The sequence below is a fragment of the Anser cygnoides genome, chromosome 14, assembly GCF_040182565.1.
Source record: "Anser cygnoides isolate HZ-2024a breed goose chromosome 14, Taihu_goose_T2T_genome, whole genome shotgun sequence".
NCBI lineage: Eukaryota > Metazoa > Chordata > Aves > Anseriformes > Anatidae > Anser > Anser cygnoides.
The window spans coordinates 13,206,620-13,221,940 of NC_089886.1; the positions used below are offsets into that span (position 1 = coordinate 13,206,620).

Here is a 15,321-nt window from a genome sequence, read left to right on the forward strand (position 1 = left end):
CACCCTACCCCCACCAGGGCAGTGAGTTTGCTTAAGCAAAAGAGCCCAGGTCACGACACCCAGCTCGGTGGATCCAAGTAGCTCCAGATCTCAGAGCTGCGACCCGGTGTGCAGGGACTCACGAGCAGGTTTCACGTCTCAGGAGCACAGCTTAGAGGCAGCCTGTAAGCACCTGCAATATGAAACACTTCAGTAAGTGCCAAGCTTTAACTCATCTCCCTTCCTCCTGACAAGCTACACTGAGGTCCGAAAGGCCATCCCACAGGAGCTCATCCCTGGTTTAGTTTTCCTTCCTCTCGATTCATTGTCCTTCTTCCCACAGCCTCTGTAGTGCCTTGACAGAAAACCTGAACCTGTTCCACTCTGGAAATGAAGCACATCCAACACAAAGCAGAACAAAGCTCTGGTGCTGCTCAAAAGAAAAAATGAGTTAAAATATGCAGCAGAAGTGATATGACCCCCTGCAGCCAGGTGCTGCCACTCAAAGGGAAGGAGGTCCCCTGCTAAGCACTGCTTCTGCGAATCACACTGGTAGGAGACACCGCCAGCAGCCACAGCACCCCATAACGCCTCTCCCACAGCTCATTAGCCCAGCTTTAATTGGCCCATGGGAGGAAAGAAAATGAGCAGCATTGGCAGTGCCTAACCCCAGGCAGACAAACCTTCCAGCCCATGCTGCAGGTACAGGATTTGGTCAGAAGACCCAAAGTAGGGTTTCTCCAGGTGGGTCCCCATGGCCTGACGTGGGGCTCCAGGCAGCAAGGCCCAGCCCACGTGAGCCTCCACAGCCCCAAGGAGCCCTCAACGTGCCTTCCAAAAACAAATGCAGCTGCATGCCACGAACAAGCAGGACCTCACAAGCATCTCCCGTGCCTGCCACCCTTCCCTCTCTCAGTGTGAGGACAAAGAGATTTTTAGCCCCCCAGCCCTCATAAGGTGCCACTCAAGTGGGGCCACAAGGCCTGGGGGGAGGCAGCTGCCATATTACCAAGCCTGGCCCCCCCAGCTGCAGACCCCCGGCCTCCACCTCCCCAGCCTTCCCCAGGAAGCCCCCTGTGAGGTCGCATCCCTATGAAGTCACCGTCTCCCCCAGGAAGCCCCTGTGAGGTCACTGCACTATGAGGTCGCTGCCTCCCCCAGGAGGCCCCCTATGAGGCTGTAGCCCCATGAGACCACTGTCCCCCTAAAGAAGCCCCCTGTGAGGTCACAGCCCTGTGAGGTCACTGCCTCCCCAAGAACACCCGCTATGAGGTCACAGCTCCATAAGGCCACTGCCTCCCCAGGAAGCCCCCTGTGACGTCACTGCCTTCCCCAGGAACCTCCCCACGAGGTCACCGCCTCCTAAGGAAGCCCCCTATAAGGTCACAGCCCCCCCTAGGAAGCGCCCTATGACGTCAGTGAGCCGCCTTAGAACGTCACCGCCTCCCCTCGCTCGCCCCGCCCACCCCTCCCTCCGCCCCGCGCGGTGCCCGCTGGGTAGTGTAGTCCGCGGGCGGCGGCGGGGCGGCGGGCCTGCCGTACCCAGAACCCCCCGCGGAGCCGCCGCCGCCGCCTGCCGGGCGCACAAGATGGCGGCGCGGTGGGGCCGGGGCGGCGGGCGGTGAGGGAGCGGGGGCGCGGGCTGCCCCGGGCCCGCCATGACCTACACGGCGGAGCAGCTGGACGGCGTGCGGCGGTGAGCGAGGCCGGGGGGAGCCGGGGTGGGTGTGGGGGGGCCGCCGGTGGGGGCCTCGTCCCGGTCCGTGCGCTGTCCTGAGGGGAGTTGTCCCGTGACGGCCGCCTTGTGTGCCCCCCCCCCTCCAGAATAAAGAGCTGCCGCAACTACTACGAGATCCTGGGAGTGGAGAGAGATGCCAGCGAGGAGGACCTGAAGAAAGCCTACCGCAAGCTGGCCCTGAAATTCCACCCGGACAAGAACCGCGCTCCCGGCGCCACCGAGGCCTTCAAAGGTGCGTGAGGGGCGGCGGGCCCGGCCTGCAGGGCCACGGAGCGGTGCCTCAGCTCTGCGCCGTACGTACAGGCATCTCGTGGGCCCGCATCGCTTGTCACTTCTGTAGGCAGATACCCATAAACCTGTACACCTGCAGCTGCTCAGCAAGCCTTGCCTCTAACAGGACCTTCGAAATACAGATCAGAGGTAAAGGCATTGCAGGTCTCGTTCCTAGATAGCACTGAAGGGTCAGAGTAACGCTCTGGAACTGTACTGGTTATGATATAGAACGTGTTGTGTAATCAGTAACTCCTCAGAGTCTTAGTTAGAACTTCAAAAAACACAGGCCAATATATAAAATCTAAGAGTACTCCAAAGAGCAGTCAGGCACTGGAACAGGTTGCTCACAGAGGTGGTGGAGTCACCGTCCCTGGGAGCGTTCAAGGAAAGGTTGGTTTAGTGGGTGACATTGGTAGGAGGGGGATGGTTGGACCAGATGATCTTGGAGGCCTCTTCCAACTGTAATGATGCTGTGATTCTAAGTCCGTTATTATGTGTTTGGGCTTTTCAATATTGGTGCAGTCTAAGCCTGCATCAGCAATGTTACCATCTAAACTCGTATCATCTTCCGCATTCTCACTGTGCTGCAGCCTTACACAAAACTAGCACTGGAAGTCAGTGCTAAGGAAACTAGGCTGTCATTTGCTGCATATTAGAACAAGGAATTCTTGAAGTTTTCTTTATTTTTTTTGTGTTAGGGTTGTATTTCGGTATAAACTCATATACAGCCGTTTTCTATCAAAGACCAAGGAAGATGATGAACCAAACAAGCTACTTCCAGGTGGTTTGACGTGCACTGTGAATAAATATGCAGGTACAGCTTCACAAACATCTCTGCTGACAAAAAGCTTGGAATATGGGTCTGCATTTTAATTACGTTCTGCAGTTCTTAACTTTGTGTTAACTGTGTTTCATGGATGGAGGTGCACATCTGTGTTAATACTTAGTTTGACCTGATTAAAAAGTTCTCCCTCAATCTCTTGACAGAGGTGGTCTCTCACATCTCAGTTTTCCAAATACTCAACTCTCTCCATACACTTCAACATTTTTGTCTTTCTCCTGGTGTCAGTGGTAGCAGGAATTAGGTTCCATCACAGGTAATGTTGGTGTTGTAACGCTACTTATACAAAGGTAGTTCTTTCAAAAGTAAATCAGTCTCTGGCCAAGCACAATTTTTTTATGCCTGTTTGGGTATTTTGTTAATCTGCTTGGGGAAGTCCCACACCTGGAGGTGCTGTGTTGTAATACTTCTTTTCATTCATTCCAGCAATAGGCAATGCTTTTGCAGTTCTCAGCAACCCTGAAAAACGATTGCGATACGATGAATTTGGAACTGACCAAGAGCATGTCAGCACTGGCCAGGCCAGGCACTATAACTACTACACAGAATTTGAAGCAGATATTACACCAGAAGAAATATTCAATGTGTTTTTTGGCGGGCACTTTCCTACAGGTTGGTATCCATCTGCACTCTTTCTGAAACGTAATAAACTGACACTAGACCATAAAGGAAGTTCAGCTCCTCTTTGTATTGCTCAGGTAGCTAAATTATACTTGGAGAAGAGCAAAAACCTGTTCGGATTTACTTTTTTTTTTTTCCTCTTCCTAACTCCTTATGTGTGGAAAAGTTCCCCTAACGCACTGTTTAAACTTAAAGTTGTAGTAAATTTGGTCCCTAAAAAAGCTCAAAGCTCAGCTTTGCTGTCCCAGAGTGCTGCTAGAAGAGAGAGGGTAACGGCTGTTTCTGCTGGGGCATGTTCCTGACATGCCAGCCTTTGTGAGGACTTCTGGCAGCACTAGTTAGGGGTCAGGACATTTTAATTTGGCAAGGGTTTAGGTTGTTTGATACTCGGTTGGGCAAAATTTTAGTACCAGCACTAGCTGAAGACTCTTCTTTTTGTTGTTCTTCCCCCCATTGTCTGAAGGCAGCAATGGTTTGGGAGGCAAAATAAGGTGTGAGTGGGAAGGGATCAGAGGCGTCTTTGGTGGCGTTGTCCTCAAGACATGTTCCTGCGTTACAGCACAGCAGCAGCTCCTGGCATTGCAGTCTTAGTGTCCTTGTAACTAGGAAAATGTAAGGAGTTTGTCTGGCTCTCAGCACCTCGCCAAGTTAAAGAAATTAAAGCTTCTTAGCTTAGAAGGCGATGCCTGCCAGTGAGAGCTGGCTGTTGCTTGAAATGCAGAATAGTAGAGCCTGAACCTGCAGCAGCTTTGTGCTCGCCTTGGCTTTTGTGTTTGTACTGAAAATGGGAAGATGTTGCAAGCTCAGTGGAATACAGGTTAGGTTTAAAAGTAAATCTGAAAGCTGTGGTGAGCTCAAGCATCTTGTTGCCACTATCACCGGTCTTTGATGAATTGCTCTAGTGCTTTTGCTTGCTGTATCACACTTCCAAGGCGTAGCATAAAGTAACATACAAGTCAGTTACTGCAGCCTTAAGCAACAGGTACAGGTAATGACTTACAAGCTACTCATTACAGTGGTCTGTGTGGTAGCATCTCATAGCTAAGAGGATCTCGGATCACTTTCAGAATTTGATCATTAAGTTTGTAAAGTGTGCTGAGCTCAGTCTGGCATAATTCCCTCCAACTTTGCAGGAGATGGCACCTGCGCATGCCTTTTGCTTTGGCCACAGGTGAGACATTGTCCCTTGTGGAATGTGACTGCTACATAGCTGTAGGCAGTGGGAAAGCTTGGAGTTAAGGATAGAAAACTGAGGAGCCGCAGGAAGAAACTTGGTACTGGGCACGGCAGTTATCTAATAGGTAGAGTGACCTGAAGAAGTGTAGGGGAGTTTTTATCCAAACAGCGAAGAATATGAGAATAAACATGATTTCATAGTAATAGCTCTCAGTAATAAACAAAAATTTCCTCAAAAAAAGACTTGCTTGGATCTAAATTCATGTACGTTTTCATAACCTGAAAGTGAGGTTTTTATTTATGGAGTATCAATTCAGTAGTTTTCCAAAACGGCAAAATCCATGGCTTCTACTTAGGAAGAGAGCCAACAGTAAGAGTGCAAGCAGATAGGTAATATAAAGAGAAAATTTTTCATGCTGTCGTAATGTTGAGTGGGGTTTGTGCATGTGAACTGAAGTTTGTGTTAAGCTGCAGTCTTTGCTGTTGGTTGTTTTTTGTTTTTTTTTTGGCACCTTGCTATCACCAGGGTTTTTGGAAATCTAATTCAGAAATGTTGGTATTAGACAAAACTCATTCACGTAGATTAAGGGCGGATTTATGCCTTGTCAGCTTACAAACCTAAAAGAGACAGTGTTGTAATTATAATGAGTAGGGGCTACAAGTCGAACTTCCTTCTCATAAAAAATAAATGCACATGGAAGGAAAGAAACTGGGGGCAAAAATTCTGTGAGAAACTTTGGATTGGGGAATTGTTTTTCTAGCTACCCTGTAAAAGCCACTCCTCATTCCCACACTCATTTCCATTCTTTTGGAGCTTGATAAAACGTTGCCTGAGCAACATTAAATGATAGAAGCTTTCTTTTTCAAGAAAAATTTTTCTTCTTCAAGCCCTCTTTTACTTTGTTAGCATTGTGCGGTGTTACATCTTTGAATGACCAACAAAACAGGTGTTTTGACACAACAACAAAGGTCACTTCCTCAATTTCTTGCACAATTCTTTGAGAAATTCAGATAAAAGACAGTATAAGAGTGTAAAATAATTTGTCATTTGATTTCCCAAGGCTTAAAAATAGCTTGGCATGCCTGTTGTCGTATGGCCATACATTTCAATTCTTTATTACAAAGATATTTTGAATCTCAAAAGAGGGGAGCTCAGCTATTATTTAGATACTTTCATGGTGTTACAGTCAGAGTTCAAGCTTCTAATCAAAACATCATATGCAATTTTTAAAAATTCTAAAGGGAGGAAAGAATAAGTCAGTGTGCAAGAAAGGAAATCCTGAATTGGACTTTTTTCCTCAAAAAGCTATTTTATGAATCTCTCTTGACACGAACAGTTTCACTTAATGATTTTATAATAGCTTGATGAAAGAGAAAATAGAACTGGCTGTAGAAAAGCAGATTTGGTAATTATCCGAAGCCATAGTTCAAGGCCTGAATCTGCTGAAGCAAATTAATTTTTCTGCTTAAAGTCTGGAGATGCAACGTAAACTGCAGCCTTGCAAGTGAATATAAAAAAAATAAAGTATGAGGTACAATTTTATATAAAAATAATTCTCCAATTTTCTTAATTTTTGTAAATTAGGATGGAGCAGGGGTGAGTTTCACAATTTCTCTGGTATGCTCTTTTTGGAATAACGTATTACTTTGACATTCAATCTGAGGTCTCAAAACTGTTACTCAGTCTGTGTAATATAAGCCTGAATAATCAACCAGAAACAGAAGTACAGGTAAACACCAGCAGCCAGTTGAAACCATGACTCTTTTGGCTTCTTTTAACAGGAAATATCCATATGTTTTCAAATGTAGCCAGAGATGCACACTATTATCCACGGAGGCACCGTGAAAGAGCATGGACACAGGAGCAAGAGGAGGAAGAAAACAGGCCACAGGTAGCCAGGAGAACGGATCTCTTGGGCTTAAACATTTCACCAGGGTGAGGGGTTCACGTATACATCTGAAGCCTGTTGAGACTTTCCCATCCTTAAATGCTCAATGCTTATCCTTAAGTGCTGCAGCCAAAATGGATGACTTGAAAAGTAACCATATTGTTGTTGCTCTGTTTTTAAAGCAGTGTTAAAAAAATTATTTTGGTAGGATCGCAGGCTTTGGAATTTCTGCATCCAGGTATTTCACTGATGCTTGGTTTTTGCAAGCTCTGAGGGCTTGGTAATCTAACAATGATCAGTCCAAATGTGGACTGATATCTGATAAAAAAGTCCTGGCTTGTCCTCGTGGCATATTTAGTCCTTCAGTAAATTAGCATGCAGTTTCATCCCAGGTGCTGCACAGGCTTTTTCCAGTCCAGAGCAGAATGGGTCTGGGATACGTCTATACCAACTGAAACTAGATGAGCCACCAGGTATCATGTGCTGTTAGCACAGGCACCTATACACTCACACTGCCCATCTTGGAAAAATCTTCCTTCAGAGCCAGTCCATTAACCAAACAAGATCATTCTCTAAGAAAGACGATTTTTCTCCCATTGAGTCTTTTATAGACAGGCTTTGAAAAAAAACTTGCACAGCCTGTAGACAGCTAAGCTAGGGCAAATGAATCCCACCAACTGCTACATCAGGTATTGTTGCTATCCCAGGGCAGAGAGCAGAGCCTTAACAACTATATATAATGTTCTGCTCCTAATTACAAAAAGGCAGTTTAAAAATCAAATGAAGAGCAGGAGTAAAGATCTGTGTTTGGTCTCTGCCTAGCAGAATTCTTTGATCTTCAGGACTTCTTTCACTCTTTTGCTCTACTAAATTAATTCAAACAAATAAAATAGCAAATGCTTGCATTCTGCCTCAAGTTACGCTACATGTGGTCTCTTCATCCTTTACTTTTAAGTGGCTTTGTCCAGTGTTTGGACAGAGATTGAGATTTGTAGAATACATGTTGTAAACTTCAGAAGATGCCTAGGCAGAAATGGGAATCGCAGTGCTCCTTTGGTTTGGATTGTCAGCTGGTCACTGGCAGACAGCGTTGTGGGCATCTACTGCCTTGGGGAGGGAGCTGTAGATGAAGGCAATGCTCTGAAAATGTAATTGGAAGAAAATGGCTTTAAGGAGCTTGAAGAGAGCATTAATAAAGGTTATTTAAAATGTCTTCCTTGTCAACATTTGAAAGTACTCATCTTTTTTTTTTCCTAAGTTTACATTTAATGTGTTGTTGTTTTATGATAACCTGATTTCTGTGAATGGGCATCATTTTCTGTATATATCTTTACTTGTCAACTTATTGTTGTTCCTTTCAGAACTCATATTCTGCATTTATTCAGTTGATGCCAGTTTTCATAATAATAATAGTGTCAGTTATAACTCAGCTGATGGCGACTAACCCACCCTACAGCCTCTTCTACAAATCGTAAGTCACTTGAAAACAATTCGTTCCGGTCGTTGGAGTTTGAGATAAAGGAGGTAGATAGAAGTTGGGCTTGATAGAAGAATGCTTGTTACTGTTCTCTTCCGCTCTTTCTAGAAACTGTTATCAATTTGTAAATAAGGAAATACCACCAGTCTCTGTTAAGTTCTCCTAAACGCTATTGCTGTGAAGTAGATGATGGTGAGCTGTACTGCGCTGTGTGCCGAACAAATAGAGGCGCCGAGCCAGCACGCTTACCCAACTGGTGTGAAATGCTTTTGCACAATGATACAGTAGTAGGAATGTGGGTGTAGCTTAGCTACAGTACTGATCAGCCCTAGAGGGTCTGTGGGCTGCCTCCGACATTCCCATGTAAAGCAATTAGGAAATCAAGCCTGCAGTTGGCACTATAAATCCAAATCTGCTCTGGAACCTAAATTCCCCTGGAAAATTTGTCAAGTTCACAAATCATTAGGGCTTTGAAATGCCCTGGTTTAGTGTCTTTAAAGAAGCAGGATCCCCACATTGCAGAACGCAAACTAAACTGGTCAGATGTGGAAACAATGAATGCCAGGCCTGCAGTAATCTGAGTTTGTGGGGCAGAGGAAAACCCATTTATTCCTCTCAGCATCCAACACTGGGAGGAAGGAAGTTCTCCAGACCAGTTCAGTCAACTGCCGTGGCTCTTACTGAGATAAGAATGGGAGTCGGCAGATTTCAACACCCCATAGGTTGGGGACTGCTACACACAGCAGTAGCAGAGTGCTCTACAAACTCTCCTTGCTCCCTTTTAGGAGCAAAACTGTTTACATCTAGGCCCATATGCTTGTCAGTGTAGTTTTAATTGGTCCCAAGGCCCTTTACTGTTCGTTACCACAAGATGTCAGTATGTAGACCTAGCATGAGAACAAGATGGTTGGTGGCTTACTTCTTCTGTTTGTGTTTTTTTGTTGTAGTTTTTTTTTTCTTTCCCGAGAGCGTTTTTGCTATCTGCCAGTCCTGTGTGAAACCTCCCACACTGCCCCCAGAGCAGCTAATCTCTCTGGCTTTCCTCACTGCCTCCCCCTTTCCTGTTGATTTGAGATAGTCAGGCCTGAGCCTGGTATACAGTTACAGATGCTGTTTTTCTAAATCATATCTTTAAAAAACTAACAGCTCTGAAAGAAAGTGTTTATATAAGGAGAGCGTACATGTCTGAGACACAGAAAGAAGGAAAAGAGGAGCCCGGGAAATGGAAGGGGCAAACTGAATTCCATTGGGTAGAGTGTAACCTTCATGTTTTGGCTGCCTGCCTCTTTCTCTGGGCAGTGATTTGAGAAAGTGCCTGGATATCTTTGCTCAAGTAAAAACTCAGTAGAAGAGAATAGTTTAGCCTTGCGTCTGTGCCACAGTGGCTTATTCTACCTATGGGGTGCTTCACATACTACCTAGCTTACTGGTGATTATAAAACACTAAAGGAAAAGGTAACTAGAATCCCCCCTGCTAATTCTTATTTCTACTGATGGATCCAGAAATCAGGAAAACCTAAATCCAACTGCACCATGCCCTAAACAATACTGGTCCATATGACTTTGCTATAGTCTTTATATTTGCCATAGTTTCCAATGGATTTCTGGACTTAGCTTGCCAGAAGTTAACAGTAAACAGAAGAAAGGGTGTGGAGCTTCTGTTTAAAGATAAAATTTGCACTTAAGCTTTGGAAGTATCTTTACTGAGCTGTTGAGAACAAACATGGTATTTGGAAGGGGCTTTCAGCTCTGAATCAGAGATATCTACAAAGAACTAAGTATTATATATTTTCACTGTGTTGCTTTTTGTTTTTTTCAGTGAATTTTATTTGTAGTGAAAAGCTTGCTGTGCCTGAGGCTTGTAATTTCCTTATTGGATGGCTGAGGGAGCTATAGTCCTGCAGGAAGTGACTGAGAAGTTGTAAAGACTGTTCTGGAAATGTTAATTGCAAGAAATTTCTCTCTGTTTCTTTGTCTGAACTGCTGAAAAATGTTTTTTCTCCATGATGTTTTCACAGGTCCATAGGCCATGTTATTAGCAGAGAAACAGAGAACTTGCAGGTGCCTTACTATGTTGATAAAAACTTTGAGAAGAATTATCAAGGAGCGGAACTTCAAGAGCTAGAGAAAACCGTTGAAAAAGATTACATAGACTATATTCAGACCAGCTGCTGGAAGGAGAAACAGCAAAGTAAGTTATATTTGTTACAAGTGCGTGCCTACACCCCATGTACAGTTGTATGACGGCTGCGGTTCACAAAGCACTGCCATTTTAGCCTCATTTTCCATTGCATATAATTTCTCAAATTTGCAGTGGTGTTTCTCACATCTGTTCTTAACTCTGAATTTGTTATTCTTGAGGGGCTGTCAGAGTTCATTGTAGGTGATTGAGAGAGAAGTGGAAAGTTGATTCCACCATTTGAGACTTTTTTTCCACTCAGTCTTTGTGCTTGACTACCTCTTAGTGATGTTTTAAACACTATCGTCCAGCACATTTATTTAGCTGTGACAGTTTGTTAGGTCTAGAAGAGACCTTGAGGCATCACCTAATCAGCGTTTCGTTTGCTGAGGCGGAATCAGTTTTGCTGTGACTAGCTCCACAAGATCATCTAACTCTTTCTTCAAACCTTCATCAGGAAGACAGGCTATAGCTTTTGAAAATCTCAGTGTTAACTGGTATCAGTTTTCAAAGAGTGCTTCTGCGATTATTTCATGCACTTATTTGCATATTCTATCTTTAGATGAGTTTGAGATCGTGTTTTTCACCATAGTCAAGACTGTCTTTTAAAGACAAGAATTGAATGCAGAGAGGGAGAATGCAAGAATGTAAGCATTCTAAATGATTTTTCCCATGTCAGTTCTCAGTCAATCTTTTCATCCAGAGACAATTTTCTTATTTTAAATTAAAATTACTAATCGTGCTTTTAAAGAGAAGTGCACAGACGTAGAATCTGAAGTTGAAATAAATAAATAAAAGAACCCATAATGTGAAACCCTGAAAATGCCAAGTGATCCCTTAATTTTTGGTTTGCTTGACTTATCTCTGAGCATCTGTGGCTGGTAGTACCAGCCTCTAGGTACAATGTGTCTGTTAATAAACATAAATGTAGGCTTCATGTGTAGGCTTGCCATAGGAATAGATTTTTTTTTTCCCCCTTAGAGGAAAACTCCTTATAGTTAATCTAGTGCAACTAAAAATCATTGTATTGTCTGTTTCACGTAGACCTTGATGACCTTTCTGTGCACTGAAATGGGCAACAGGGTTTGCAGAGGGACTGATAGAGTGAGGGAAGTAATCCAGCACTGAATGCCAAGTAATGTCTGCAAGGCAACCTCCTCTAGAACTTCTTACACTTAGACTTTTTTATAGTCTGTGTATTAGTCACACACCTGCAAATACACTTACAATGTCCACAATTAGCGCTATCCTGAGGAGACCACTGTAATTTAAAGGAAAAAAAATAGTTTTCAGAATGATTACCATCTAGGCCAGTCAGAGCAGGCACTGAGCACAACTGAGACTGTGCTAACTTTCCTACAGCTGAGTTTGTAAAAATAATTTTTTGACTAACTCATTTTTTTAGATGATAATTTTGAATACAAGGTATGGTTCTGGTGAAAAGTTGTCTGGAGACCTTGGGAGAGTTGTTAATCAGCTGTTGTTTCATAATTTTGGTCAATTGATTCATGTGTAAGTGCTAACTTCGTGGTTGGGTTCTTTGTCAGTTGAATGTCTATTAATAGTATGTTTGTTCTATTTACTGAAGGTACACTTCTCTTTAGCACCAGCAAAATGAACACACGTTATATGAACAGTTTAATTTAAAGACCTTGATTTTTATGTTTTGAAAAGTGCTATTTGGGGTCCAGCTACCTTAACAAGAACTTGAAAGGTAACTGATACATCAGTATGTTCCTCAGCTGGTCCCTTCACAGCAGAATGGCGTGTGAAAGGTGCTTACGCTGTGGGTTTTGGTGTTCTGACATCCTCTGATATGGTTAAGTACAAAAGGCAAGTCTCAGGTTTTTACAGATGATTGTTCAGCTGTAGTAGCACGGTTGTGAAGTAGGACTGCAAAGAGCTGTGAATCAGAGAATAACAAGTACGCAACTAAAAACAGAGAAAATGCATAGCTGCGTACATATTTTAGGAGTTCCTTAAAGAGAATAACTTCTGTCAACAAAGGTTGAAGGAACAACAGTGTAAAAGACTGAAAAACACAAGAAACTTACATGACAGAATGGCTACTGTCAAAGCGCAAACATTGGTAGTAAATAATTGTGCCCAAGTGGACAATTTGGGCAAAAGAGTCAAACAACACTAAGAGTCTTCGCTGCAGAACTCCAGGGACTTGGAAACGATTACCCAGGTCTGGTTCTGCTGAAGGGTCGTCTAGGCTCTGTGCCCAGCGCATCTGCACTCTGCTTGAGCGGTGTTTCACTTAGAAAAAATGAAGATTTGATTCCTGACCTAAAATTAAGGTGTTTGTGCCTGTCGGTTTATAAAGCTTTTCAATAAATAGATGAAGGCTTATATAGACGGAGCTCCTATGGCTTTAAATTTCAGTGGGGTAGGGACAGAGCACGTAAGGCATGAAAGGCCCTATTGAGAAGTCCTTTCCCTACTGAATGATTTTGTAAAATGAGGGACTTGTAAGATGTACAAAAGCTCTTTGAAAAATTGAATGTCATCAGGTAGCCTGTGCTTAGGGAAATTTTGACCTTTTCAGAAATAAATTACTGCTATTCTCATAGGTGCATCTAATCTTGGATCTAAATTATTCTTCAGGGAGAAAGCTATATTAAGACTTCCTTAACTAATCAGCAAAAGATGCTTCCCTGAGTTGCTGGGGGGAGATTATTCAAACAATGGGATTATTTCAGTTACATGTTGCTTTTGAGAAGAAGGGGAAATGTATGCAAAGTACATTCAAGATTGTGTTGTTTGAAAGCCCCTGTGCCCTTTCATTAACAAGCCTTTTATCTAGCTGTTCACCTTCCTGTAATCAATTTAAAAAAAAAAAAAAAAAGAAAGAAAGAAAAGAATTCACATTGCCTTCTGGGCCAAACTCTTGGCAGACGGAGTTTGAATTCTGACAAGTGCAACATCAAAACAAAAAAAAAAAAAACAAACAACAAGAACCATCTATACTTTAAAGTGTCTGTTTGGATATTTGGGACTCTTGCAGAACAGGTTTGTCGGAAGAATTGCATTTCTCAGTTACGTGGGCAGGGATGTACATCTTGTAACTCCTGCTTAGCTGCAGGCAGCTGACGTACAGCCTTAAGAAAGCAATAAGAAAAGTAGTCACGAGGTTCTCTTTCCTTCTGGCTTGTCACTTTACTGCTGGCAGGTGCAGAGTGAACTCTCCATCGGTCTGTGCCCGCTGAAACATCAGTGAGGATCAGTGCACAAGGAGATGAGGTGTAATTAGGTTGTAAATGCTTGTGTTGACTAAGACAGTGGCTGTTTAGCAGACCAAATGGTATCTTACTAACACACATATAGTTAGTTTAAATATGCACAGTTAGTTTTCTTTTAAGAATGCATATATATTTAATCAGTCATTAACAAAACTTTCAATCTTATGTGACTTCTAAGCTATATTTTTATAGTTTGTTTTTCTTTGTAGACAGTAATAGTCTTATTTTGGGTTTTAGTTATTGCCCAGCTGGTGTACTGGTAGAGTCTTTGGTTTATTATAACTCTGAATTTTCAAGCAATTATGGAAAGTTTTCTTAAGCAGCTAGCCTGGTTAAACCTGATGGCCTCTCTTCAAAGAAAGCTCCTATAACATGCAGTTTTATTGGAATAAGGTGAACTAAAAAAAAAAATCACAAGGATAACAAAGCATTGAAAAAGTTACTTGAAGCATGCTCACGGCTTCATCCTAATGTGTATTTTTTTCATCTTTCAGAGTCTGATTTGTCGAATTTGGCCAAGCTATACAGAGATGAGCGGTTAAAACAGAAAGCAGAATCATTGAAACTTGAGCACTGTGAGAAGCTCTCCAGTCTGATTGGAATGCACAAAGGGGGCTGACCAGGACACACACATTCTGTAGTTTTTATTTATTGCTGTTTTAAATTATGTTTTTATTTTCCTTTGTATAAAAACGGAAGGAGTCTATTGCAAAGAGTGAATATGCGATTCCTTCATATAGTGCAGAGATGGGCCAACACAAGCTGTAGAGCAAGTGTTTGCTTTAATATACTGTACACTATATTTGGTTCCAAGGACCAGTGGCACTTTGTAAATTAATTCCCTGGGAAACGCTCTGAGTTTGGAATGTGTCTCATCGGTAGTTTGTCTGCCATCCAAACAGTATATACTTCCCAGGAGAGTAGACAAATGTCTTATGCTTTCTGTATTTTCTATGGACCTGCAATTCACCCGGTCATACCAACCGTGTAGTTCGCAGTACTCAGTGCACTAGCCTTTTCATACTGCTATCAAGTGGATGTCCTTGCCTCTGCAGTCGTTTGTAATGGGAATTTAGATGAAAGGCAGCATATGTCCTGTTCAAGTCCAGTATTCAGCGCTTAATTCCGAAGTGTCGAGTACCTGCTTCAGGTAAGCATTTTGACGTGCTCCCAGCTCTCCTTACTGTCAAAGGGACTTGACCGAGTGCTTGTCTGGCTGGGGGGGGTCTGCCCCTTCTCCTCCTTGGTGACACGACAAGCTGAGAGCAGAACTGCAACGCTGAACAGGAAGATGAGAGCCTGTGAAATGTATCGATTCCAGCATCTGCCAAACTGCAGAGAAAGGACAACCTTATTTATTTTCTCATATGTTTCCAGTGGCATATTTTTAAGCTGGCTGTATAACTCTGATTTTTATCTGCAAACTCTTCTCCAGCTGTTACAGGGGTCCTGCTTTTTCTGGTACAGTTTTGATGTAGCATATTTTTATTCTTGAGCAGTTATGAATGTTCCACTGTAGAGACTAGTATTGCAAAGAAAAAGATCCATGTAGTAGTGTCTGTTTTTTCTTGATCCTCCTTTATGAAACCTTTAAAGGCAAGTTAAGGATGGTTGTACTCGGAAGCAGCAGAGAACACTATTATTCCCGTTGAGCATCACTGAGCTCTTGAGCCAGTTTTTCTGGTAGTTTACCTGGCCAAGGGTAGAACTAATCCATGTGGACCAACCTGCTTCTGGAGGTTCATGTTGTGTTCTTGCCAATGAGAGGGAAGGAAAATGGGCACCCACAGGGTCCTGTGCAACAGCTGGCCTTGACTTGGTTCTGCTGGCTCCACCAGAAGCTGTGCAGGCAGGCCAAAGCTCTGCACAGGGCAGCTTCAGCCCACCCTGCTTCTGTAGCTGC

General features: G+C 43.3%; 1 protein-coding gene across 1 annotated transcript; it reads left to right on the forward strand.

Moving 5' to 3' along the window:
* Window positions 1–1,518: 1,518 nt before the first annotated feature.
* Window positions 1,519–14,969, forward strand: DNAJC18 (DnaJ heat shock protein family (Hsp40) member C18). Its single transcript, XM_048064719.2, has 7 exons — window positions 1,519–1,675; window positions 1,804–1,949; window positions 3,258–3,443; window positions 6,411–6,520; window positions 7,879–7,988; window positions 10,013–10,185; window positions 13,913–14,969. Exons 1-7 carry the CDS (start codon window positions 1,638–1,640, stop codon window positions 14,035–14,037), a joined length of 888 nt encoding a protein of 295 aa, XP_047920676.1. The 5' UTR covers window positions 1,519–1,637; the 3' UTR covers window positions 14,038–14,969.
* Window positions 14,970–15,321: the final 352 nt, after the last annotated feature.